The sequence below is a fragment of the Epinephelus lanceolatus genome, chromosome 22 (genome assembly GCF_041903045.1).
Source record: "Epinephelus lanceolatus isolate andai-2023 chromosome 22, ASM4190304v1, whole genome shotgun sequence".
NCBI classification, from domain to species: domain Eukaryota; kingdom Metazoa; phylum Chordata; class Actinopteri; order Perciformes; family Serranidae; genus Epinephelus; species Epinephelus lanceolatus.
This window is the reverse complement of record NC_135755.1, coordinates 17,631,045-17,658,038: the sequence shown is the minus strand read 5'-3', so window position 1 is coordinate 17,658,038 and position 26,994 is coordinate 17,631,045. Positions and strand designations below refer to the sequence as shown.

At 40.8% G+C, this 26,994-nt stretch overlaps 1 protein-coding gene and 1 pseudogene across 9 annotated transcripts in view; one reads left to right on the top strand and one right to left on the bottom strand.

Annotated features, from left to right (window-relative positions):
* The window catches only part of LOC117250495 (uncharacterized), a 32,207-nt gene that overhangs the window by 4,798 nt on the left and 415 nt on the right, over positions 1–26,994 (bottom strand). For 2 of the 9 annotated variants that reach the window (XM_078164794.1, XM_078164795.1), the window contains exons 2-38: positions 20,767–20,986; positions 20,448–20,668; positions 20,236–20,317; positions 20,052–20,131; positions 19,004–19,120; positions 18,829–18,922; positions 17,515–17,594; positions 17,329–17,424; positions 17,155–17,248; positions 15,842–15,921; positions 15,660–15,755; positions 15,508–15,577; positions 15,333–15,418; positions 15,121–15,162; positions 14,931–15,029; positions 13,208–13,274; positions 13,019–13,104; positions 12,835–12,927; positions 12,423–12,486; positions 12,275–12,315; positions 12,051–12,146; positions 11,396–11,497; positions 10,369–10,470; positions 9,341–9,442; positions 8,328–8,429; positions 7,407–7,502; positions 7,047–7,142; positions 5,188–5,254; positions 5,001–5,086; positions 4,817–4,909; positions 4,405–4,468; positions 4,257–4,297; positions 4,042–4,137; positions 2,434–2,538; positions 1,961–2,062; positions 1,462–1,557; positions 1,230–1,325 (exon numbers count right to left, since the gene is read on the bottom strand). In XM_078164794.1, coding sequence (XP_078020920.1) covers positions 1,230–1,325; positions 1,462–1,557; positions 1,961–2,062; positions 2,434–2,538; positions 4,042–4,137; positions 4,257–4,297; positions 4,405–4,468; positions 4,817–4,909; positions 5,001–5,086; positions 5,188–5,254; positions 7,047–7,142; positions 7,407–7,502; positions 8,328–8,429; positions 9,341–9,442; positions 10,369–10,470; positions 11,396–11,497; positions 12,051–12,146; positions 12,275–12,315; positions 12,423–12,486; positions 12,835–12,927; positions 13,019–13,104; positions 13,208–13,274; positions 14,931–15,029; positions 15,121–15,162; positions 15,333–15,418; positions 15,508–15,577; positions 15,660–15,755; positions 15,842–15,921; positions 17,155–17,248; positions 17,329–17,424; positions 17,515–17,594; positions 18,829–18,922; positions 19,004–19,120; positions 20,052–20,131; positions 20,236–20,317; positions 20,448–20,668; positions 20,767–20,986 — 3,450 coding nt within the window. The remainder of the gene's footprint in view (positions 1–1,229; positions 1,326–1,461; positions 1,558–1,960; positions 2,063–2,433; positions 2,539–4,041; positions 4,138–4,256; positions 4,298–4,404; positions 4,469–4,816; positions 4,910–5,000; positions 5,087–5,187; positions 5,255–7,046; positions 7,143–7,406; positions 7,503–8,327; positions 8,430–9,340; positions 9,443–10,368; positions 10,471–11,395; positions 11,498–12,050; positions 12,147–12,274; positions 12,316–12,422; positions 12,487–12,834; positions 12,928–13,018; positions 13,105–13,207; positions 13,275–14,930; positions 15,030–15,120; positions 15,163–15,332; positions 15,419–15,507; positions 15,578–15,659; positions 15,756–15,841; positions 15,922–17,154; positions 17,249–17,328; positions 17,425–17,514; positions 17,595–18,828; positions 18,923–19,003; positions 19,121–20,051; positions 20,132–20,235; positions 20,318–20,447; positions 20,669–20,766; positions 20,987–26,994) is intronic. The other 7 variants (XM_078164796.1, XM_078164797.1, XM_078164799.1 and 4 more) reach the window with 7 other exon arrangements.
* On the top strand, positions 21,807–25,181 carry LOC144459901 (E3 SUMO-protein ligase KIAA1586-like; annotated as a pseudogene).

Here is a 26,994-nt window from a genome sequence, read left to right as displayed (position 1 = left end):
TAGAACAAGACTAAACATCCACACCAGTTCTGTGAGGCTCTGTTTAGGCACAGAGGTTTTGAGCTGAATGCAAACATCAACATGCTAACTTAAGAGTGCTAATATGCACTGATGTTTATCCTTTTCAATTAGTATGTTAGCATGCTAATGTTTGCTAATTAGCACTAAACAAAACTAGGAGTGGAATTGCCAGAGGACCTACGATACAGTATTATTGTGATACCATATATTGCGATTTATTTCCCTTTCTTCTAACTGCAAAACATTTCCCCAGTGGAAAACTTTGTCAACATCACTTTTACCGTATGAGATAAAATTTTCAGTCTGTTCACCTGACTTAAATAATTTTTATTGCAGCAACATGTGACGCAAAGCAGACAGACTGACCAACACCATCATAAAACCTGTCAGAAATGCTGCATATACCTGACAAACTGAACTAAGCATGTGAGTGAAACACTTCACGTAGAGGTAGCCCACTAACTGAATGGCAACACCCATGTTAGAAGCTTTGTCTGTAACAACCGCAATCCACCATTGTTGTGCTGCATTTTGCAAGAGGTCTGCAACATTTGCTCAGGTGTGACTTTCGTGAAGTAGGTGATGGACTGTTATTTTCTTCACTCTTCTCAGAGTTGGATAGTAGTTTTGTCAAGCTAAGTATCTCCGGTTTTTGTTGATTTTTCGGCAGAGCAGTTTTAGCGTTAGCGTTTAGCGTGGAGTGTGAGGTGAGACCTCATGTTCATAGTATTCCCAGAGTATTTTATCCTCATGACACAACTTTGCAATCCGCATGCATCATATCAAAGTCCTTCTTCCCTTCCGTGTTAAAACATCCCAAATCAGTCCAGACGTTTTGATTTAAATGCCAACGGTTTATCTGATTTCTTTCTCTGATGCCTCTATTGTTTTGATGAACTTCCTGCCAAATGCTGCTGACTGAGACCTCTGCTGATCTCACCAGAAAAAAAGACTGGCACCATCTAGTGGACTGAAAAAGCAACTGATTTAATTATTCTCGTAAATGTGCATTTGTGAAAATTAACATAATAAAAGATCGATACTTGGTGACATATCGATACAATATCACCACGCAAAATATCATGAAAATATGTTGTATCAATTTCTTTTTTTTTTAACCCACTTCTAAACAAATCTGACACTGGCGTCCCTTGAGCAGCCCCGCTACCAAAGCTATGAACAGTACAATCAAAGCACTGGTGCTGTACCTGTGTGAGGTTTTGATCCTCCTTGTCTTTCTCCTTTGGTTGGACTGCTGCTACCTGTGCTGTGGTAGCTGAAACCTTCGGGGTTAATGGCTTCGCCTGAAAGTGAAAATACACAACCAACCAATTAATGCTCCTAGCAACCACCTAGTAACCACCTCAAACACCTGTGCAACACAAACACAGGTGCAAACAAAGAAAATGGCAGTGATGTGATTTACAGAGGTTCTACAACCTGCATGAGATTTTGTTCCCCCTTGTGTTTCCCCTTTGGTTGGATTGCTGTTTTGTTGGTTGTGATAGCTGAAAACATCTGGGCCAGTTCCTTTACCTGAAATATGTAACAAGTCAGTTCAAGCTGGACACAATTAAGTAATGAAAACATAATAACCTAAGAGTGCAGTAAAGAAACATTAAACCAAAGTGTGCATGTAGCACTTTGGTAATTTGATAAATATAATAAGAAATTAAAATTAATAAATAAATAAATAAATAAATAAATAAATAAATAAATAAATAAATAAATAAATACATTCAATAAAATAAATCTTATATAAATATAAGACAAAATGCAATAAATATAATGAAAATTGATATATAATAAAATAAACCTTTATATAAATAAGAAATATAAGAAAATGGACAGAAGTCTAAAAATAGTGCATCAGGCTGAATGTAATAGGATGTTTTCATCTACATGAAGGACATTCCTGGAAGTCAAAATTCAGCTGTACCTTCATACCAGCGGCGGAATATATGTCAGGATCCTCTTCAGTTGTGGTTTCTGCAGAAGCAGAATTCATCTGGGTGGTGACACTTTCTGAATCGGGTACATTCTGCAAGAGAAAGTTGGGAGGTTTATAGTATTTGAATCTGCCCAAAAAGCTGCAAAAAATGTGTGTATTTTCTATTTCAGCTGCAAAGACATTGTATTGGGCAGCTGTGGCTCAGAAGGTAGAGCAGGTTGTCCACCAGTCAAAAGATGCAAGATACATGTCGAAGTATCCTTGAGCAAGATGCTGAACCCCAAATTGCTCTCAATGGCTGTTCCATCGGTGTTTGAGTGTGTTAACAACCGAGTAGCAGGTGGCACCTTATATGGCAGCCTTGCCACCAGCGTATGAAAGTGTGTGAATGGGCGAATGTGACTTGGTGGTAGTTTAGTTTAGTTTACAATGATATAACCAGAAAAGCAGCAAATCCTCACCTGTACCTGTGACAGCTTTGGATCTTCCTTGCCATTCTCCTTTGGTTGGACTGCTGTTACCCTGACTGTGGTGGCCTCTGAAAGTTCCTGGGCTAATAGCTTCACCTAAAAGATATTAAGCACTCAGGTATCAAACAATGAAATTATGATACTAATGTATGTTTAGTTTACCCCTTTTAAAGCAGAAAGCAATGAATTGTGAAGCTATTGTATGAACGGTTGCATTTTACAGCCTATAAACAAGGTCACAAAAAATGAATCAAAACACAGTATAACATAGATCATTTTCAGTATCCAGCAAAGCTTCTTCCGTCTGGCACCACATAGGTACGGTTTAAACCATGCTCAGTTGGTACTAAGGGGCCCAAAGTGTACCAAGAAAATATCCCCCACACCATTACACCACCACCAGCAGCCTGAACCGCTGATACAAGGCAGGATGGATCCATGCTTTCATGTTGTTTACACCAAATTCTGACCCTACCATCTGAATGTGGCAGCAGAAATCCAGACTCATCAGACCAGGCAACGTTTTTCCAATCTTCTATTGTCCAGTTTTGGTGAGCCTGTGTGAACTGTAGCCTCAGTTTCCTGTTGTTAGCTGACAGGAGTGGCACCTGGTGTGGTCTTCTGCTGCTGTAGCCCATCTGCTTCAAGGTTCAACGTGTTGTTGGTTCAGAGATGGTCTTCTGCAGACCTTGGTTGTAACCAGTGGTTATTTGAGTTACTGTTGCCTTTCTATCATCTTGAACCAGTCTGGCCATTCTCCTCTGACCTACTGAAAACCCCAGTAGATCAGCAGTTTCTGACAGACCAGCCCATCTGGCACCAACAATCATGCCACGTTCAAAGTCACTTCAATCACCTTTCTTCCCCATTCTGATGCTCAGTTTGAACTTCAGCAGGTTGTCTTGACCATGTCTACATGCCTAAATGCATTGAATTGCTGCCACGTGATTGGCTGATTAGCTATTTGCGTTAAAGAGCAGTTGAACCAGTGTACCTAATTAGGCCATACAGTGTATTTGACTTTGAGTCTTGCTAGCATTACGTTTGCTTTCTGGCTAATAGTTGAGCCAAAGGGTTCTATAAACTGAAATGGAAATATTTCCCATTGCTAAGTCGAATTTAAGGAAAATCCTATTTCCTGGGGTAGTGAAAAACCCATTGCATAAGAACCTGAAGGAGTGGTAATGATTGCTCTAGGTATTGTGTCATTGTTGCGGTATGTGAAATTGTAAGCTGTGTCTTCTCGAAAGGCTGTGAATCGACCCCAAGTCAACATCACCAGGGAAACAGAGTTATGGCTTGTGAAGAACTTAGGATTTTGATTGCAAAAAGCATAAAAATATAAATGAATACTACTTACTATCTATTTCTTGTGACCATGGTATATGTGGGATAATGCCCTTTGAGGTTTCCGTTATCACTTTTAGATGGATTTTAGATGTAGCCTCCGCTACATGTTGGATAGCTCACACCTTCATGGCGGCCATTACTAACTGATTATTGACATCTTGTCAAGCATTATTCCTTAATTGTGGCCATATAAACAGCTTAGCAGACAGTCAGTGAAGTGAAGAATAAGATTTACACAGGGTCTTGTACCTGTGATAGATTCTGTTCCCCTCTGCGTTTCTTCTTTGGTCGGACTGCTGATTCCTGGGTTGTGGCAGCTGAAAACATCTGGGCCAGTTCCTTCACCTGGAACACGTAAAACACTCAGCACAAGCCCAGAGACTCAAATAATAACATCGTAACCTTTGTGGTGAAATTTGCTCCACAGGACATGCCAATAAATCATGATCTCACTGTACAGATACCTTCAGTCCAGTGGAGGAATCAGACTGCGCAGTCTCACACACTGTAAAGAAGGAAGACAGTGATTGCTTGATTTTCTTTCTTTTTTTTCTTTCTTTTTTATATTTTTAAGCAATGAAGAACAACTGAAGAAACCATACTACTGCACACCTGATTTGGGATCCTTCTTAGTTGTGGCCTCTGCTGCTGCAGAATTTGTTGAATCGGGGACACTCTGCCAGAAAAAGGTGGATGGTTGATAACATTTGGGGCATTTCACTTGAAAGAACAGCACAATGTATTTCTATGACAAATTCCTTTCATTCATTAGCAGTGTCAACACAGCTAGTGGTGCTAACATAGGTACAATGCTAAAGGGGTTTTGTGGCTCAAAATGAAGCCACTTGCTCAACAGGGCTACCTGGGAGGAGACAGGATGGTGGCCATCATGTTTCCATTTGCTATGCTGTATTTGGGTTTTAAGTCAGGACAACATGGAGGTGTTAAACTTGCAGAAAGCCCTGCTGAGCAACTGCAAATCATAATGTCGTGTCCTAAACAGCAAATGGTTTCAGTGCAACACCTGTGATGGTGTTCGATCCTTCCTGTCCTTCTCTTTAGGCTGCACCGCTGTGGCCAGAGGAGTTCTTGAAACCTCCCTGCCCGATCCATTGACCTGAAAGATGGTAATTCAATTTAAATAAATAAAGAACAGGACTTCTTTGGTTTCTGTTCATAGTCAATGAAACTCAACAAATCTGCTTTACCTGCAAACCAGTGCAGGACTCCTGCAGCTGCTGGACTGCTTTTGAGTTTGTCACTCTTTGGACAGGCTGTTGTGGAGTTGAAAAAGCTGGAGTGAGAGGAGATGATGATGAGTCTGAGCCATGGCTGCTTTATTTGTTCAGATTGTTACACAGTCTTGTTTTGACTGAGTTATGATTCTGTGCTTACGGGATTTTGGCCTCTCCTTGATTGTGGTTGCTGTTGCAGAGTTGACGCTCCAGGATACTGGCACATTCTGACAGATAAAGGTGTAAAGTTAAAAGGTGTTAATACAGAGTCAGTATTATTTCAGACAAGCTGGTTCAGGTTTTCCAAAATTGCCTAAAGGTGTGAAAGTGAATACATTCGTAAGTGCTAATATTGTAGGCAACTGGACTTGCTTGCATTTCATGAAGACGTTTCGCCTCTCATCCAAGAAGCTTCTTCAGTTCTAAATGACTGGTACAAAGTTGCAGGCTATAAACCCTGTGTGGGTGGGAACCCTTGCAGAGTCATAGGGGTCACATGTGCTCTTAGTTTCAGAGTCGTTACGGTCACAATGTGAGTCATTGACCCACCTGGCCACCATGTGAGTCGTTAGGGTCAGGTGGGAACAGGGGTGACACTGTGTCATTTAGAACTGAAGAAGCTTCTTGGATGAGAGGCGAAATATCTTCAAGAAATGCAAGCAAGTCCAGTTGCCTACGATATTAGCACTTATGATTACCATGACCTGGATGACTGAGAATCTTCACCGACACAGAAGTGAATACAATACAGCAGAAGCACATGGTGCCAGTAATGGTTTCTGTTTTGGGTCGGACTGCTGTTTCCTGGGCTGTGGTGTCTGACACTTCCTGTGCCTGAATGTTAAGATTTGGTGTCAGGTATTTAAAGGTTAATTTTTAATGTCAAACGAATTAAATCAGTTTTGGGTACTTTTTTATTTTAACACTGTCATTTGTAAATACATTTTCATTCTGGATAGAGCTTTGATTCTCCACCCAACCTCCACTGGGTGTGACCCGCTGGGTTTGGGCCAGAGAGACAAAGAGGGCTGGACCGAGACTGAGATAAGGGGAAGCGACTACACAACAGACAATTTGGTTGGCAGTGATCTGCGCACCACATCTTCATAGACGACCGTGTGCATTCAAAAATGGAGATGCACCAAGGGGCGCAGCCTGCTCTGCTGAACCTGTCATGCACGAGGCGACGGACTCAGTGCCGGCCCTAACACATTGGGTGCTCTAAGCGAGTCAAAGCACTGTGCATTAATTACCAAAATGCAAAAAAACTACCTAGCTAATTAAGTCAATAATCAAAAAAAATTACAAATTGCCTTGTTCAACCCAGAAAAAAAGGCCTCTCTATTATTTAGTAGGCTTTGTTATGTAATTATGTTGTTGTGGCCTGATGTGATATTTGTGGTGCCCCCATGGATGATGGCACCCTTAGCATTCGCCTATACTGACTATGCACAGGGCTGGCACTGGATGTATTATAAAACCGTTAAAGAGGTAACAGATAGGATTCGGGTTTTTTTTAGTTTGGTGCCACCTAGCGTCAGCGGTGTTGCTTGCACTGTCGCAACGACCAAATTGACCGTGGGGATCAGAGATAATCAATAAAATGTAGGCTGTATCAATAAAATGTAGGCTTAAGCCACTGGTATACCTCTACGTATACGTAGAATGAGAAGGTGTGTGTACAATAAATAAATGAGTAAAGAGACCGAGCAACAATTATCAGATTTATCTGAAGAGAAAACAAATAGTAATGCAAGTAATTATACCAGAATTTTGTTGATTGACCAATCAGAATCAACTTCAAACTTCACGTTATTATACTGTGTATTTGCAAAAATTAACATAATAAAAGATTGATACTTAGTGATGTATCGATACAATATCACCATGCAAAATATCATGAAAACATGTATCGATTTCTTTTTTTAACCCACTTCTAAACAAATCTGACATTGGCGTCCCTTGAGCAGCCCCGCTACCAAAGCTATGAACGCTACAATCAAAGAACTGGTGCTGTACCTGTGTGAGGTTTTGATCCTCCTTGTCTTTCTCCTTTGGCTGGACTGCTGCTACCTGTGCTGTGGTAGCTGAAACCTTCGGGGCTAATGGTTTCGCCTGAAAGTGAAAATAAACACTCAAGTACTCAACCAATTAATGCTCCTAGCAACCACCTAGTAACCACCTCAAACACCTGTGCAACACAAAACACAGGTGCAAACAAAGTAAATGGCACAGAGTTGGCCTTGAAGGTGAGTTGGCTTTCATGTGACTGACTTTTAATGCTGAATTACATAATTCATACCAAAATTATATGGTATAATTTGTGTTATTAATTACTTTCTGGTAAATTAGTGATGTGATTTACAGAGGTTCTACAACCTGTGAGAGTTTTTGTTCCCCCTTGTGTTTCCCCTTTGGTTGGATTGCTGTTTTGTTGGTTGTGATAGCTGAAAACATCTGGGCCAGTTCCTTTACCTGAAATATGTAACAAGTCAGTTCAAGCTGGACACAATTAAGTAATGAAAACATAATAACCTTTGCTGATTGCTCTGAAGAGTGCAGTGAAGAAACATTTAGTTTTTCCTTATCCGCTGCGAGGGTCCAAAAGACAGAGGGATGTCGTATGCTGTAAAGCTCTGTGAGGCAAATTGTGATTTGCGATATTGGGCTTATAAATAAAACTGAAATTGAATTAAATTGAATTAAACCAAACTGTGCATGTAGCACTTTGGTAATTTGATAAATATAATAAAAAATAAAAAATGAATTTAAAAAATAAGAAATAATACAAATAATAAAAAAAAATAAATAAATACATTCAATAAAATAAATCTTATATAAATATGAGGTAAAATGTGATAAATATTATGAAAACAGAAAAAAAAATTAATATAATAAAACTAGAAAAGCACTCAGAGAGTGCAGACCTCCGCCAAGTAGGTGATATTCCCTCCTCTGCATCAGATTTGGTGAATACACAGTGCTATTTAGCGCTATTTTATTATTTTATCCACTTTGCTTCAACCGATCACCACCAAAATTTTATCTGTTCCTCGTCCCATTATCCACCTTTCCTGAAAATTTCATCAAAATCAGTTCATAACTTTTTGAGTTATTTTGCTACAAACAAACAGACAAACAAACAGACCAACGCCAGCGAAAACATAACAATAAAACTTATATAAATAAGAAATATACAAAAAAATGGACAGAAGTATAAAAATAGTGCATCAGGCTGAATGTATTAAGATGTTTTCATCTACATGCAGGACATTCCTGGAAGTCAAGATTCAGCTGTACCTTCATACCAGCAGCGGAATATATGTCAGGATCCTCCTCAGTTGTGGTTTCTGCAGAAGCAGAATTCATCTGGGTGGTGACACTTTCTGAATCGGGTACATTCTGCAAGAGAAAGTTGGAAGGTTTATAATATTTGATGAATCTGCCCAAAAAGCTGCAAAGACATTGTATTGGGCGTCTCCTTTGGCTGGACTGCTGCTGCCTGCGCTGTGGTAGCTGAAACCTTCTGGGCTAATGGCTTCACCTGAAGTGAAAACAAATACTCAAGTACTCAACCAATTAATGCTCCTAGTAACCACCTCAAACACCTGTGCAACACAAAACACAGGTGCAAACAAAGAAAATGGCACATTTGCTGTAAAGCCCTGTGAGGCAAATTGTGATTTGCGATATTGGGCTTATAAATAAAATGGAAATTGAATTAAACCAAACTGTGCATGTAGCACTTTGGTAATTTGATAAATATAAGAAGAAATAAAAGAAAAATAAAAAAATAAGAAATAATATAAATAATAATAATAAAAATAAATAAATACATTTAATAAAATAAATCTTATATAAATATCAGGTAAAATGTGATATATATAATGAAAACAGAAAAAAAAATAATATAATAAAACTAGAAAAGCACTCAGAGAGTGCAGACCTCCGCCAAGTAGGTGATATTCCCTCCTCCTCTGCATCAGATTTGGTGAATGTACAGTGCTATTTAGCGCTATTTTATTATTTTATCCACTTGGCTTCAACCGATCACCACCAAAATTTTATCATCTGTTCCTCGTCCCATTATCCACCTTTCCTGAAAATTTCATCAAAATCCATTTATAACTTTTGGAGTTATTTTGCAGACAAACAAACAGACCAACTCCAGCGAAAACATAACAATAAACCTTTATATAAATAAGAAATATAAGAAAATGGACAGAAGTATAAAAATAGTACATCAGGCTGAATGTATTAAGATGTTTTCATCTACATGCAGGACATTCCTGGAAGTCAAGATTCAGCTGTACCTTCATACCAGCAGCGGAATATATGTCAGGATCCTCCTCAGTTGTGGTTTCTGCAGAAGCAGAATTCATCTGGGTGGTGACACTTTCTGAATCGGGTACATTCTGCAAGAGAAAGTTGGAAGGTTTATAATATTTGATGAATCTGCCCAAAAAGCTGCAAAGACATTGTATTGGGCGTCTCCTTTGGCTGGACTGCTGCTGCCTGCGCTGTGGTAGCTGAAACCTTCTGGGCTAATGGCTTCACCTGAAGTGAAAACAAATACTCAAGTACTCAACCAATTAATGCTCCTAGTAACCACCTCAAACACCTGTGCAACACAAAACACAGGTGCAAACAAAGAAAATGGCACATTTGCTGTAAAGCCCTGTGAGGCAAATTGTGATTTGCGATATTGGGCTTATAAATAAAATGGAAATTGAATTAAACCAAACTGTGCATGTAGCACTTTGGTGATTTGATAAATATAAGAAGAAATAAAAGAAAAATAAAAAAATAAGAAATAATACAAATAATAATAATAAAAATAAATAAATAAATACATTTAATAAAATAAATCTTATATAAATATCAGGTAAAATGTGATAAATATAATGAAAACAGAAAAAAAATAATATAATAAAACTAGAAAAGCACTCAGAGTGCAGACCTCCGCCAAGTAGGTGATATTCCCTCCCCCTCTGCATCAGATTTGGTGAATGTACAGTGCTATTTAGTGCAATTTTATTATTTTATCCACTTGGCTTCAACCGATCACCACCAAAATTTTATCATCTGTTCCTCGTCCCATTATCCACCTTTCCTGAAAATTTCATCAAAATCAGTTCATAACTTTTTGAGTTATTTTGCTACAAACAAACAGACAAACAAACAGACCAACGCCAGCGAAAACATAACAATAAAACTTATATAAATAAGAAATATACAAAAAAAAATGGACAGAAGTATAAAAATAGTGCATCAGGCTGAATGTATTAAGATGTTTTCATCTACATGCAGGACATTCCTGGAAGTCAAGATTCAGCTGTACCTTCATACCAGCAGCGGAATATATGTCAGGATCCTCCTCAGTTGTGGTTTCTGCAGAAGCAGAATTCATCTGGGTGGTGACACTTTCTGAATCGGGTACATTCTGCAAGAGAAAGTTGGAAGGTTTATAATATTTGATGAATCTGCCCAAAAAGCTGCAAAGACATTGTATTGGGCGTCTCCTTTGGCTGGACTGCTGCTGCCTGCGCTGTGGTAGCTGAAACCTTCTGGGCTAATGGCTTCACCTGAAGTGAAAACAAATACTCAAGTACTCAACCAATTAATGCTCCTAGTAACCACCTCAAACACCTGTGCAACACAAAACACAGGTGCAAACAAAGAAAATGGCACATTTGCTGTAAAGCCCTGTGAGGCAAATTGTGATTTGCGATATTGGGCTTATAAATAAAATGGAAATTGAATTAAACCAAACTGTGCATGTAGCACTTTGGTAATTTGATAAATATAAGAAGAAATAAAAGAAAAATAAAAAAATAAGAAATAATACAAATAATAATAATAAAAATAAATAAATACATTTAATAAAATAAATCTTATACAAATATAAGGTAAAATGTGATAAATATAATGAAAAAAGAAAAACAATTAATATAATAAAACTAGAAAAGCACTCAGAGTGCAGACCTCCACCAAGTAGGTGATATTCCCTCCTCCTCTGCATCAGATTCGGTGAATACACAGTGCTATTTAGCACTATTTTATTATGTTATCCACTTTGCTTCAACCGATCGCCACCATCATCAACTGTTCTTTGTTCCATTATCCATCTTTCCTGAAAATGTTATCAAAATCCGTTCATAACTTCTTGAGTTATTTTGCAGACAAACAAACAAACAGACCAACGTCGGCGAAAACATAACCTCCTTGGCAGAGGTAATAAACCTTATATAAATAAGAAATATAAGAAAAAAATGGACATAAGTATAAAAATAGTGCATCAGGCTGAATGTATTACGATGTTTTCATCTACATGCAGGACATTCCTGGAAGTCAAGATTCAGCTGTACCTTCATACCAGCGGCAGAATATATGTCAGGATCCTCTTCAGTTGTAGTTTCTGCAGAAGCAGAATTCATCTGGGTGGTGGCACTTTCTGAATCGGGTACATTCTACAAGAGAAAGTTGGAAGGTTTATAATATTTGAATCTGCCCAAAAAGCTGCAAAAAATGAATGTGTATTTTCTATTTCAGCTGCAAAGACATTGTATTGGGCGGCTGTAGCTCAGAAGGTAGAGCAGGTTGTCCACCAATCAAAAGATCGGCGGTTCAATCCAGTCCGCATGTCGAAGTATCCTTGAGCAAGGTACTGAACCCCAAATTGCTCCCAATGACTGTTCCATCGGTGTTTGAGTGTGTTAACAACCGAGTAGCAGGTGGCACCTTATATGGCAGCCTTGCCACCAGTGTATGAAAGTGTGTGAATGAGCTGTACCTGTGACAGCTATCTATTTCTTGTGACCATGGTATATGTGGGATAATGCCCTTTGAGGTTTCTGTTATCACTTTTAGATGGCCTCTCACAGAGGCAACCAGCCTCTGCTACAGCCATTAATAATTGATTACTGACATCTTGTCAAGCATTATTCCCTAGTTATTAGCCATATAAACAGCTTAGCAGACAGTCAGTGAGGTGAAGAATAAGATTTACACAGGGTCTTGTACCTGTGATAGATTCTGTTCCCCTCTGCGTTTCTTCTTTGGTTGGATTGCTGCTTCCTGGGTTGTGGCGGCTGAAAACATCTGGGCCAGTTCCTTCACCTGGAACACGGAACACGTAAAACACTCAGCACAAGCCCAGAGATTCAAATGATATCATAACCTTTGTGGTGAAATTGGCGTTGCTCCACAGGACATGCCAATAAATCATGATCTCACTGTACAGATACCTTCAGTCCAGTGGAGGAATCAGACTGCGCAGTCTCACACACTGTAGAGAAGGAAAACAGTGATTGCTTGATTTTCTTTCTTTTTTTCTTTCTTTTTTTATATTTTTAAGCAATGAAGAACAACTGAAGAAACCATACTACCGCACACCTGATTTGGGATCCTTCTTAGTTGTGGCCTCTGCTGCTGCAGAATTTGTTGAATCGGGGACACTCTGCCAGAAAAAGGTGGATGGTTGATAACATTTGGGGCATTTCACTTGAAAGAACAGCACAATGTATTTCTATGACAAATTCCTTTCATTCATTAGCAGTGTCAACACAGCTAGTGGTGCTAACATAGGTACAATGCTAAAGGGGTTCTGTGGCTCAAAATGAAGCCACTTGCTCAACAGGGCTACCTGGGAGGAGACAGGATGGTGGCCATCATGTTTCCATTTGCTATGCTGTATTTGGGTTTTAAGTCAGGACAACATGGAGGTGTTAAACTTGCAGAAAGCCCTGCTGAGCAACTGCAAATCATAATGTCGTGTCCTAAACAGCAAATGGTTTCAGTGCAACACCTGTGATGGTGTTCGATCCTTCCTGTCCTTCTCTTTAGGCTGCACCGCTGTGGCCAGAGGAGTTCTTGAAACCTCCCTGCCCGATCCATTGACCTGAAAGATGGTAATTCAATTTAAATAAATAAAGAACAGGACTTCTTTGGTTTCTGTTCATAGTCAATGAAACTCAACAAATCTGCTTTACCTGCAAACCAGTGCAGGACTCCTGCAGCTGCTGGACTGCTTTTGAGTTTGTCACTCTTTGGACAGGCTGTTGTGGAGTTGAAAAAGCTGGAGTGAGAGGAGATGATGATGAGTCTGAGCCATGGCTGCTTTATTTGTTCAGATTGTTACACAAAGTCTTGTTTTGACTGAGTTATGATTCTGTGCTTACGGGATTTTGGCCTCTCCTTGATTGTGGTTGCTGTTGCAGAGTTGACGCTCCAGGATACTGGCACATTCTGACAGATAAAGGTGTAAAGTTAAAAGGTGTTAATACAGAGTCAGTATTATTTCAGACAAGCTGGTTCAGGTTTTCCAAAATTGCCTAAAGGTGTGAAAGTGAATACATTCGTAAGTGCTAATATTGTAGGCAACTGGACTTGCTTGCATTTCATGAAGACGTTTCGCCTCTCATCCAAGAAGCTTCTTCAGTTCTAAATGACTGGTACAAAGTTGCAGGCTATAAACCCTGTGTGGGTGGGAACCCTTGCAGAGTCATAGGGGTCACATGTGCTCTTAGTTTCAGAGTCGTTACGGTCACAATGTGAGTCATTGACCCACCTGGCCACCATGTGAGTCGTTAGGGTCAGGTGGGACCAGGGGTGACACTGTGTCATTTAGAACTGAAGAAGCTTCTTGGATGAGAGGCGAAACATCTTCAAGAAATGCAAGCAAGTCCAGTTGCCTACGATATTAGCACTTATGATTACCATGACCTGGATGACTGAGAATCTTCACTGACACAAAAGTGAATACAATACAACAGAAGCACATGGTGCCAGTAATGGTTTCTGTTTTGGGTCGGACTGCTGTTTCCTGGGCTGTGGTGTCTGACACTTCCTGTGCCTGAATGTTAAGATTTGGTGTCAGGTATTTAAAGGTTAATTTTTAATGTCAAACGAATTAAATCAGTTTTGGGTACTTTTTTATTGTAACACTGTCATTTGTAAATACATTTTCATTCTGGATAGAGCTTTGATTCTCCACCCAACCTCCACTGGGTGTGACCCGCTGGGTTTGGGCCAGAGAGACAAAGAGGGCTGGACCGAGACTGAGATAAGGGGAAGCGACTACACAACAGACAATTTGGTTGGCAGTGATCTGCGCACCACATCTTCATAGACGACCGTGTGCATTCAAAAATGGAGATGCACCAAGGGGCGCAGCCTGCTCTGCTGAACCTGTCATGCACGAGGCGACGGACTCAGTGCCGGCACCAGCACATTTGGTGCCCTAGGCGTTTTGTAAAAGAAACATTTTGATTTTTTTTTTCTTCCCCCATTTGTAGCGCCCCCCATGGATGATGGCACCCTTAGCATTCGCCTACACTGACTATGCCCAGGGCTGGCACTGGACGTACTATTGAAATAACAGAAAGAGGAGGAGAAGTGGTGCAAGTAAAAGCTTCAGCCCTTTGCTTGTAATAAATCATTTTATATGACAAATACCAGCATGATCTCATCCCAGGTCGTCAAATATCAAGGACGTCGTCTCGTCTGCCTCCATCATGTGAGGAAGCCACCGTGGCCTTCAGTGATGCACCGGGTCAAAGGGTACTATGGACGTGATTTTTTGTATTTGTTTTGGTTTTGTATTTTGGCAGTTGTGATGTAACAGTTACAGATAAGAAATTGCTCAAACAGGGCCACAACACACACATGAGCGTGCCAAAATTTGAACCAAGGTTGCTCTGCTTCTGTGCTGGCATGCTGGCATACAGGTTAACATACAGTGTTGCTAAGCAAGGGATCAAATCTCAGAACACTGGCATTTAAATTAATCTTGGGTTAAACCTACAAAACACTGGCACTTCACGAGTTCACGTGAGATCCTGCTCCTGAAAACATTAAAATTAAAACTGAAATATAGAGTCTTAACATTTAGGGGTTTAGTACCTGTGACAACATTTGATCCTCCCTGCGCTGTTCCTTATGTCGCACTGCTGTTGCTGGGTGTGTGGTTGTTGGAAGTTCCTTGATCTTCACCTTGAAGAACTGAAAAAATATTTTTTTGTCTAAAACCATTAAGCTCCTGTGAAAATGTTTGATCCTTCCTGTCTTTGTCCTCATATCGGACTGCTGTTACCTTTGGTGGAATAGGTGGACGCTCCTTTCCCAATTTAGTCACCTGACAGAACAGAATATCATGTAAATTCTGTTTATGTTGTGCTTTTTAATACACTGAGCTATTGAAAAATAAACCAAAGTGGTTTGTGTCACCAGTTTGAACAAGTAAACTATATCTTAAACTATTAGTTTTATTTCATAGTGGAGAGAACTCCAACAAATCTGCTTCACCTGCACACCAGTGTAGAAATCATGCAGCTGATAGCTTGACGTTGGGTTTTTGGCTGCTTGAGAAGACTGTTGTGGAATTGCTAAAGCTGTAATTACAAGGAGATGGTCATTCTCTCACTTTTTAGATTAATTTACAAAGTATTGTCATGAATGAACTGTAATTCTGGCTCTGTACGTGATTTCGGCTCCTCTTTGATTGTTGCTGTTGTTGCAGAGTCCTTACGGCTGTTGATGCTCCAATTTTCCTGAGGGGAAAAAAATGCCTTAAAACAACTTTTTAAAAATCAAATATAAAATGCTGGGTATTTGGATCAGTTAAGTAGACACCTGTGATAATGTTTGTTCCCTCCTGTCTTTTTTCTTCCTTTCTTCTACTTGAACTGGGTATGTTGGTGTTGGCTGCTCCCTGACTGATGTATTCATCTGAAAGATGTTAATTCCACTTATGTCACTTTTCATGCTTTGGCACTTCAAATTAAGAATTTTGACTCTAAGTGAAACTGTTTTACCTGTGGAAGGGTGTAGAAATCCTGCAGCTGATGGCCTGACTTTGATTTTATGGCTTTCTTGGAGGAACGTTGAAGAATTGCTGTAGGGAAAGAATCTGTGTTTATCTCAGCTGTTTATTTTTCAGATTGCTTTGCATAACATTATTTGGACTGTTGACCTGTTATCTCAGTTTATTGATTAAATGTGCTACTCTTCAGTATACTGCACTGTGCACCACCCAGGTAGAGTGGGAGCTAACATTAGCTAGCAGTGCTTACTGCTTGTAATGTCTTCCCAATAAAGCCAAACAGTTCTGGAAACATTGTGCCCACCCTCCAGTCTTGGCGAGGTTGTCCCAGTGAGTAAACACCTCAATTTAGAGCCGTAAACACCCTTCAGCATTGTTAACTACTGTTAGCTGTGTTAGTACTGTTAGCAGTATCAGCACGACTAGTGGTGCTAACATAGGTACAATGCTAAGAGGTGCTGTGGCTCAAAATGAAGCCACTTGCTCAACAGGTTTACTTTGGATGGTGGCCACCATGTTTCCAGTGGGTCCCCAGGAAAGCAGCTCAGCCTTGCTTCCAATTATTCCCAGTGGCCCCTTCAGCCCGAAGAGCATTTTCCACATAGACTACTATTATAAAAGAGACGTCTGTAAAAATGTTGACAGGACACCTCGAACTAGTCTTATTATGACTCTTTCTATTATGAATTTTTGATCCATGAAGGGTTTATATTTGTGAAACTTTCCTCAAGCCGAGAAAAGCGAGTTAAAAATCAGTGATGTCACGCCATCACAATGTAAAGTCTATGAGCCACACTGGAGACACACCACTGCTCATATTCAGTCAGGCGCATACCCAATTTTGGTGTTCTGTATCTTAATATTGTACAACTATGGCTGCCACAGCTACAAGTACTTGCCAAATGAGCAGCACTACGAGCTAACTCCTAACCAACCCAAGTGGTGTGCAGTGCAGAAGCTAACGTTAGGTAGACTAGACAGTGGACAAAGGCACTACGTTTCTTTGTGTTAATGCAGCTAGGCAGCTGTCAGCAAAGCCAACAGAAAATAAGTCAAAACATTTACATAACAAAACATTAAAATACCTCCACCTCTACATGGACAGCACTCTGAAATGTGGTGCTAAAGCTCTCTGAGTCAATAGAGAACCAGACTAACAGGAAGGGGCCTTTGTATTTCATGTCATTTTGCATTTTTTTCTTCTTCTTAAAAATGACCTGGTAAGTTACCAGTTAATGGGTGTCAGGCTATCAAAAGCAAAATTAACCGAAGCAGTCATTCCTAGACTTATTAACCCATACGTACGTGATTCAGGCTCTCCCTTAATTGTTGCTGCTGTTGGAGGGTCAGTATAGCTGTTGGTGCTCCAATATCCTGTCCTTGCTTTACTGTCTGCTACCTAATAATAAAGACAAAATGTCACTGACAAATACTTCAAAAAATGAAATGTAAAATATTGGGTGTGGCACAAACAGTTACCTGTGATAATGTTTGTTCCCTCCTTTCTTTCTTCTTCCTTTCTTCTACTTGAACTGGGTATGTTGGTGTTGGATGCTCCCTGACTGATGTATTCATCTAAAAGATGTTAATTCCACTTATATGTCACTTTTCATGCTTTGGCACTTCAAATTAAGAGAATGTTGACTCTAAGTGAAACTGTTTTACCTGTGGAAGGGTGTAGAAATCCTGCAGCTGATGGCCTGACTTTGATTTTGCGGCTTTCTTGGAAGAGCGTTGAAGAATTGCTGTAGGGAAAGAATCTGTGTTTATCTCAGCTGTTTATTTTTCAGATTGCTTTGCATAACATTATTTGGACTGTTGACCTGTTATCTCAGTTTATTGATTAAATGTGCTATTCTTCAGTATACTGCACTGTGCACCACCCAGGTAGAGTGGAAGCTAACATTAGCTAGCAGTGCTTACTGCTTGTAATGTCTTCCCAATAAAGCCAAACAGTTCTGGAAACATTGTGCCCACCCTCCAGTCTCGGCCAGGTTGTCCCAGTGAGTAAACACCTCAATTTAGAGCCGTAAACACCCTTCAGCATTGTTAACTACTGTTAGCTGTGTTAGTACTGTTAGCAGTATCAGCACAACTAGTGGTGCTAACATAGGTACAATGCTAAGAGGTGCTGTGGCTCAAAATGAAGCCACTTGCTCAACAGGTTTACTTTGGATGGTGGCCACCATGTTTCCAGTGGGTCCCCAGGAAAGCAGCTCAGCCTTGCTTCCAATTATTCCCAGTGGCCCCTTCAGCCCGAAGAGCATTTTCCACATAGACTACTATTATAAAAGAGACGTCTGTAAAAATGTTGACAGGACACCTCGAACTAGTCTTATTATGACTCTTTCTATTATGAATTTTTGATCCATGAAGGGTTTATATTTGTGAAACTTTCCTCAAGCCGAGAAAAGCGAGTTAAAAATCAGGGATGTCACGCCATCACAATGTAAAGTCTATGAGCCACACTGGAGACACACCACTGCTCATATTCAGTCAGGCGCATACCCAATTTTGGTGTTCTGTATCTTAATATTGTACAACTATGGCTGCCACAGCTACAAGTACTTGCCAAATGAGCAGCACTACGAGCTAACTCCTAACCAACCCAAGTGGTGTGCAGTGCAGAAGCTAACGTTAGGTAGACTAGACAGTGGACAAAGGCACTACGTTTCTTTGTGTTAATGCAGCTAGGCAGCTGTCAGCAAAGCCAACAGAAAATAAGTCAAAACATTTACATAACAAAACATTAAAATACCTCCACCTCTACATGGACAGCACTCTGAAATGTGGTGCTAAAGCTCTCTGAGTCAATATAGAACCAGACTAACAGGAAGGGGCCTTTTGTATTTCATGTCATTTTGCATTTTTTTTTTCTTCTTAAAAATGACCTGGTAAGTTACCAGTTAATGGGTGTCAGGCTATCAAAAGCAAAATTAACCGAAGCAGTCATTCCTAGACTTATTAACCCATACGTACGTGATTCGGGCTCTCCTTTAATTGTTGCTGCTGTTGGAGGGTCAGTATAGCTGTTGGTGTTCCAATATCCTGTCCTTGCTTTACTGTCTGCTACCTAATAATAAAGACAAAATGTCACTGACAAATACTTCAAAAAAATGAAATGTAAAATATTGGGTGTGGCACAAACAGTTACCTGTGATAATGTTTGGTCCCTCCTGTCTTTCTTCTTAGGTTGCACCACTGTTTCAGGGTATGCTGGTGTTGGAGGCTCCCAGTCTGATCTCCTCCCCTCATGTAACCACTGTTCATACTGTGGAGAGTTTTATTAGTAAAGTGTAACTATAAAATGAAAGGATGTTTGCTGCCTCTCACAGCAGCTGAAGTCGGAGTAAAAAACAACTTAATACACTGGGCCGACTGCCGGCGACTTAAGGTGAGTTGATGACATGAATCCATCCAACACAACCTTCAATCTCTGTGACAACTTTCTCCATTACTTTAGTTTTTATATGACATACACTTTTAGTGGATCTTCAAGTGTTTATATATATATATATATATATATATATATATATATATATATATATATATATATATATATATATATATATATATATATATATATATATATATATATATATTAATTAATTTCGACCCAGTTATATGAACTGCAACTGAATCCTCACTCTGAGAGGAGAAAAAAAAGCGTTGTGGAGCGTAGTTCCTGTGGGGTCCAGCAACTCTAAACCCCTGAGCTTGCCTGAGAAGGACTAAATGCACAAACCCGCTAATTTTAAACATCCCATGGAGAGAGACTCTCACTGCAGCCTGTTTTATTTTGTTCTGAAAATGTCGGCATGCAGCCTCGTTCTGTGGACGATAAACAAGGTGTAGACTTCCATCTATGTCACCGGTAATGAGGTTGAGGAATACTGTTTGTGGTGGAAAAGCTAAGCAGCCCTAGGGTCTAGTTACCATGCCTGAAGGGTTACTTTTTGTTCCAAATGTACCATACCGAAACTGTTTGGTGGAAACAGGGCTATAGTCTATGTCTCAGATTCACCCTACTTCTTCACAGCTCCACCCTCTCATCCAAATATGGTTACCTCTGGCTCTAAAAAACTCAAATGGTAAACTAGAAGCTTCAAAACAGCAGTTCACAAACCACTGGATGACGTCACAGTAGCTACAGTCTGTGCTTCATAGTCAGGGAATTTGAAATATTCATGCAGCTGTTTTACCTGTGGAAGTGTATAGAAATCCTGCAGCTGACTGCGTGACTTTGTGGCTTTTTTGGAAGAGTCTTGTGGAGTTGAAAATGCTGTAGGGAAAGAAAAGAATTATTCTCTATTTCAGCTGCTTTATTTGTCACATTATTATTCAAAATATTGTACTGACTGAACTATAATCTAATCCTGTACATACATGAGTTGTATTCCACCTTGACTCTGCTTGTTATTGCTGCAGAGACGGTATGGCTGTTGGTCCTTGATGACCGTGGCACATTCTGTCAGGTTAAAGTGGAAAGTTAAAAGTAAGTTGATGCTTCTTACATTAAGATCACAACAGCATGGCTAAAAATACTACTCTTGACTGGCTGCGCTCCATAGCCCTCTTCTAATTGCTCGAACACATACCTCCTTCTTGACAGTCTCTCTCTTAGCTGGCTGATATTTGCTTTCATCTGCTTTTTCCCACTGATTGTTCCAGTCGTAATGCTCTTTCTTCGGGTTCCTCATTCTCTTCGGCGTGCATCCCATCTTCCCCTGGTGAGTTCTCAAGCCATGGTGGGTTGTAACTTTGGACCAGCCACAGTGACAAATCTGGAGGTCCATGTCTGAATAGTAGTATTCTGCATCTGTTTGAGACATAACTGACTGAGTTTATTTCGATCATCATCGCTTGTGTATGTGAGGAATGAACAAGTGTACTCAGGAATCTTTGTGCAAAACCCACCAGTCTTGATGGAGGCGTAGACATCCAGCCCAATATCCTTCTGATTGTTTGTAAGTTCCACATGACCCCACATGAACTGCTGTTCACTCTCTGCCACCGTCACACCCTTCGGTGTGCATCCCATCTTCCCCTGGTGAGTTCTCAGGCCATGGTAGGTCGTGACTTTGGACCAGCCACAACAGCCACAAACCTGGAGACTCATGTCTGATGTGCTGAGTATCTATGGAAGTTAAATGCACAAGACGAGATTTTTTTTTCTTACCGTCTTCTCTTATGTAACAGACTTAGAGATAGAAACGACAGCTTATTTTCACGGTGACTGTTAGTGTTGGTAGGTCGCCACTTTGGACCAGCAACAGTGACAGACCTGAAGGCTCATGTCTGGTGTGTGTCTCAAAATTTTATTGACATTAAAGCAGGAAGAGACAGTTTCATTTTGCAGTCATTGAGCAAATCCCATAATAAACTTTGAGCATGTTCTAATTCAAGTGGACTGAAAACACTGGACTTCTGCACCGTCTCCTGGCTATGTTTTCAGGCTTTAGAAAATTTAGCCTGTGACAGGAGACTTTGGCTAATCACAGGTCATTTCAGAGAGAGTGCGTTCCTATTCGTTGTTCTACAAATGCAGATGTCCCTTTGGTGAAAACCTGATTCAATGGCGGAGAATCCTGCAGAGAAAGTAGCTAGTCCAGCATTGGCAACAACTGCCTACAGTGCAAAGCTAGTGTTTCAGAGATGACGAGAATATGTTGCTAATAGTTTAGCCTTCTGCTAACCAGAGCCAAAGGCTTATAGCTAGTGATGGCCAAATGAAGACTCATGAACCACTTTCTTTAATTTTTCTTGGTTTAAAGATAAAGGCTGAAGGACTTGCAATGAAGTGTGCTTTCAAACCTTTGTTGAACAGACAGCGCCATCTAGTGGCTTCTGAAAATAAAGACAGTGGTTCATGAGGCCTCATTTGGCCATCACTACTTACAGCTGCAGAATCAACCTCACATTCATGTACCCAACGTTAGCCAGAGCCTCGAATCACAATGTGTCTTCCACCTCACTCCCTGCTGCTACAGACCTTCTTACTGGGAAAAGAGCGGGCAGCAGCTCCGCAGATGCACTCCTGTCAGAGGCCACAGTAACATGAATCAAGCCAGCTCAAACTCCCACGACTCCCCGCCTTATCAGCTAACTTTCTGTTGCTGCTGTTACACAGATTAGACCAACTTCTACCGCTGGCCACCAGCTCTCTGTGACACCCAGTGCTGGGGGGGTTTGTGGTGGCTGAATTCGAGCCTCTACAGCTGCCAACTGAAGGTCTGTTCCTGAGCTGCTGCTGCTGCTGCTGCTGGGGAAGCTGTGTGCAACTGTACAGTGAAATAAGGTTGAATAAATCAATGTATGGGAAGCACTGGGTGATTGTGTGAAGCGTGTGCATATGCCTGTGGTTGTCTGACGAGAGGGACTGGGGACAGAGAGGGGAGAGCTGCATGAAAAATAACATTTGTCTCCAACCTCTAATGTCAGGACTTTCTGTTTTTTATCATCGTAAACTGAATATAATGTGAATTTTGGACTGTATTTTTATTTTCACACGTATAGAGGCATATCGAAAAAGGAAGTAATCATAATAAAGAACCACAGGAAGTTTATAGGACCAAGTTACAAAGGCTGCAGTGTCTGAGCTACTGAAAGTGACAAGCTTCCTGTCTCCACTGCTGCACCTGTCATACTCAAGGCGCCACTTCCTTCTAAGCAGGGCAAATATTACAAAGCTCACCTCAGACAAATTGAACACACAGGCATTTTTTATTTATCTAATGTACTGGTGTTGGAGAGACATATCCTGATCTGGAAGAGTAAATTTCATAATTATCCAGCAATACTTGAGTCCTCCTGGGTTACTGTTAAGAGAACTGTATTTAAACTGACTTATTGTTCGTTTTGGTAAAAAGCTACTTTTCTGTCTGTGATTGATTACAGTGATATGTTGTATTTGCATGCAGCCTTTTATGTGGCCTTGATTCAGTGTAACATGTATCTCTACCTTTTTATTACAAATGCAAAGTCACCTACTCCCTGCATTCTTTGATTTGGTTGGTTGGACATCATTGACCATTTGCAAACAACAGCACAGGTATATTTTTTATATATAGAGCAATACTGGGCAAACTTCCAGCCTACCTCTGCACCCTTCTGTGTGTCAGCTCTGGTAGTTACCAGCTATGCTCCTCTGTGATTGCTTTTTAATGTACCCCGGGTTTTAAAGCAACACTTACTTTTCTGGAAAATGCATGCTTTTCTTTTAGGTTAAATAGGCTATTGTTCTGCTACGAGTTGACTTTGACAGCGTGGGAACATTGACGCAACGCATTACGTATTGACAAGCGAGTCAGCCTGTATTTCCAAGCTAGCTACATCATGCCGCCAAAAAATGGGCCGCTTCAGGGTTCGAGTCTTGAGCATTTTGTTTTTTTCTCAAAAAAAACCCCCCACAAGTGAAGAACAGGGCAGAACAAGTGAAGAACCTTACGGCTAACGATAGCAGCACCAACGTTAGCTCGGCTGCTAACATTAGCTCGGCTGCTACACACGCTAACATTAGGCCTACTGTGGCAGCCACAGACAGCTCTGAGGCGGCACAAGATGAAGATCAAGCTCATGGGGCTGAACGACCGCCACTGCCACAGAACTGGGGAGAGGACCAGTGGAGATCCTGGAAGGAAAGATACCCCTGGCTGTTTTCAATGGAAGGTGGTCCCGGATGCCTTGTTTGCAAAGAAGCAAAGACTCTCGTACTTTCCGAGAAAAAGGTTGGAGTGCATTTGTTGGATGCCTGGATTAGCGGCACTGTAATGAGCCCCATTCAAAAGCAGTTACGGAAAAAGATTTATACATCGCGACAGTTTTGCTCATCAACGAGCTGTTGAAATAGCTGAATTAAAACAAAAGGAAGTGCTTCCAAAGAAAGTTTCAGAACTCAGCGCCAGTATGTACAAGGAGACAGGTAGTTCGTTCAGGGCAGCCTATACTGTTGCTAAAGAGAGGATGCCTTAATACAAAACCGAACCCCATTTTGAAACTTAATGAGATGAGTGGCGCGGCAGTCGGCCCTGCTCACCGATCTGATCAAGATTGTAGAGCACATTGCACAAGAGATGGAAAAGAAGTTCATTTCTAATGTTAAGTCACTTGATTCATGCATTAGCATAACACTCGACGAAAGCACAATTCATGGACGTGCATACATGATTATTTATGTCAGGTGTGATGTCACTGGAAATGGAGATGTGGGCAATGTGTTTTTGGATATAGTTGAACTGGACCAGGGCACAGATGCAGAATCGCTGTGTAATGCACTGAAAAACAGCCTTCCAGCAGCAGGAATGGATGAAGAGTTTCTTTAAAAAAAAAACCTCATTAGCATTGCCACAGACGGGGCGGCCGTGCTAACTGGGAAACAGAATGGACTGATAGCTAGACTAAAACAGGACTTACCTCGACTGCAGGCTGTTCACTGTCTCGCGCAGCGTTTAGAATTAGCGGTGAGTGACTCATTGAAAGAGGTGGCAGGCTGTAACCACTTGGACTTTTTCCTCTCAAAACTCTACTCCCTTTACCACCAGTCCTCACAAAATGCAAGGAAGTTGGAGGAAGCAGTAGCCGAACTGAACATGCAGATACTGAAGATAGGCAATGTGTTTACAGTTAGGTGTCCAGCAGTTTCCGCACTGTCAAAGCTGTGCTGAAGGATTTCCCAGTATTAGCAAAGCACTTTGAAACAGCTGGTGAAGATGGTTCTCGTTCTGGTGTGGAAAAGGCCAAGTACACTGGTTTACATAAGCATCTCACATCCACTGGATTCCTTGCTGATTTAGCGACAATGAAAGACGTGCTGCGTGAACTACGAAATCTCTCCCTCAAGTTACAGAAACGTGACACGTCCCTGGTCGATGCAAGCCGCCACATTCACCAAACAATTGAGGTGCTCTCTGCCATGCAGGACCAAGGTGGGAAAACAGAACAGAAACTCAAAACGGCCATACCCAGCGGTCAGTGCAAAGAAGCTGATGTCACCAAAACTCAAAGTAAAACAAACAAGTCCCAATTTTACCATTCACTCATCTCCCCGATAGTGAGTTGATCACCATGTTAAAGCCTATGGATCAGCACTTCTGGCCGAAAGAGAGGACAGAACTTGTTCTGTTTGGAGAGCGTGAGGTGGGGAAGTTTGCTAAACTTCTCGGAGAGTCCAGCGATGAAGCTGTCAGTGAGTTCAGAGACTGGAAACTAAAAGGCGAGGAACAAAACCTTAAAGACTCACTGTGGCGAGCAACGCTATTCTTCCGACCTCTGCGGCGTGAGAGAGGGGCTTCTCTGCATGCAATGATACTGACAGCTCGGTTTTTACACTTTAAACCACATCTCAACCGAGAAAAGTGTCTCCTTTGGATAAAGTTGTGTGGTAACGTTAGACCACAACATCAACTCAACGTGAATAAGATTAACAATGATGTCTACATCTGTTCTAAGGTAAGTCAACATTGTGTTTGAGGCAACATATTGTCACTTTGCTGGAAAGAAATATAAAGTTATCTTTATCATCTCTAGCTAACGTTAGCTAAAGTTAGCCTAACATTAGCTCCTAGCTACGTTGTTCATCATGTCACCTTGTGTACTGGGAGTTCATTAGCCTATTTTGTTCTAGTTTTGTACTTTGGTGATCGTACATCATTGTTAGCTGTTGTCCAAAGGGCTCTAGTTAAGCTAACGTTAACTTCTGGAGCTTAGCTTCATTAACTGTAATGGCAGAGATAACAAAGGTTGGCAAACGTTATGCTGAATGATTCAGTGTAAATACTGTAGCACCAAACTAACGGAGAGACACTCTTGGTAAAGATGGTAAAAACGCTGTTATCCTTTTCTCATATTCTGAGCCAAAAACCTTAACTTCAGTGGCACTTTAACTTGCTGTCTTTGATGGTGACAGCAACGAGATGCGGTTCATAAGCGTACACTGTGACCTGCAAAATGCGGTGTACTGTGACACCTGCCATAGCACCCCGGACACTGAATGTTGATAGTTTGTCTGAGTGAGTGGAGGGGGGCGTGGCTTAGCCATAGGTCAATTGGCCGAGCGTCCTGTCTGTCTTCCCCACGTGGAGGCCTCCTCCGACTGATGTAACCGCTCGCACCCCCCCCCCCCCCCACACCCGTAATATAATATACGCTATAACATTATATGACAACACAGGGTCCATTTGCTAACAGTTAGCCTAGCCTAATGTTGCCTTGGCCTCTGTATTATCTTCCTTGTTTGTTGCCAGTCACCAGTACTAACGTTAGCGTTTACGTTATATTCTAAAACTCATCAGTCATCACTGACCCTGGATAAGTTTCAAAACTCCGGGGTTGCGTTTGACTGTGCAGGACAGGTAATGTTATGTTTAGTTTGCTTCTAATATAACATATAAGGTTATATGACAACAGCCTCTGTTGTAGCCTCTGAAACATTAATGTTATCTTCCTTGTGCGTTTCCACTTACGTTAACGCTACTATCTAACGTTAGCACTGTAACCTTATTCTAAAACTCATCAGTCATCACTGACTCTGGTCGAGGTTTAAAACTCCGGGGTTGCGCTTGACTGTCTTGGTTGTAACGTTGCACTCGCTCTCCTCTTCCGTGTATCTAACGTTACCTTGCCAACACCTACGTCTATCATAGACATAATGAGGACGTAATGGAGTTACGAGTTACGAGTTACGTTAGTGCTGTGTGAAATGCAAGAAAGGTAAGAGTTGCTTTAACAGATCTTGGGAAAACAGCATTTTCCTACTCTGCACCTTGGACATGGAGCAATCTTCACAAAGATCTAACATTACAAACACTTATATCCACTAGGGCATCATACAGAATATGGTGATAGAACCATGCGCTTGTTTTTCATGAGACGTCACTTTGTTTGAATAGTTGTTGTTTTGTTGTGAGTTTTTGTATTATATGTTGTATTTGTTGCATTTTCAGCCAGGTCTCTCTTGTTAAAGATTTTCCGTCACAGTGGGACTTCCTGGTTAAAAATCATTTATGATGTATCACTTTTGAGATATTTGTCAGAAAAATTACGTCATGCAGCTCTTCACACATTCAATTAGACTACATTATCTACTATAATGCATGATGAGCATCTCAGCGAGTTGTCAGGCTGCTAATTAATGCATGGGTTTGGGCT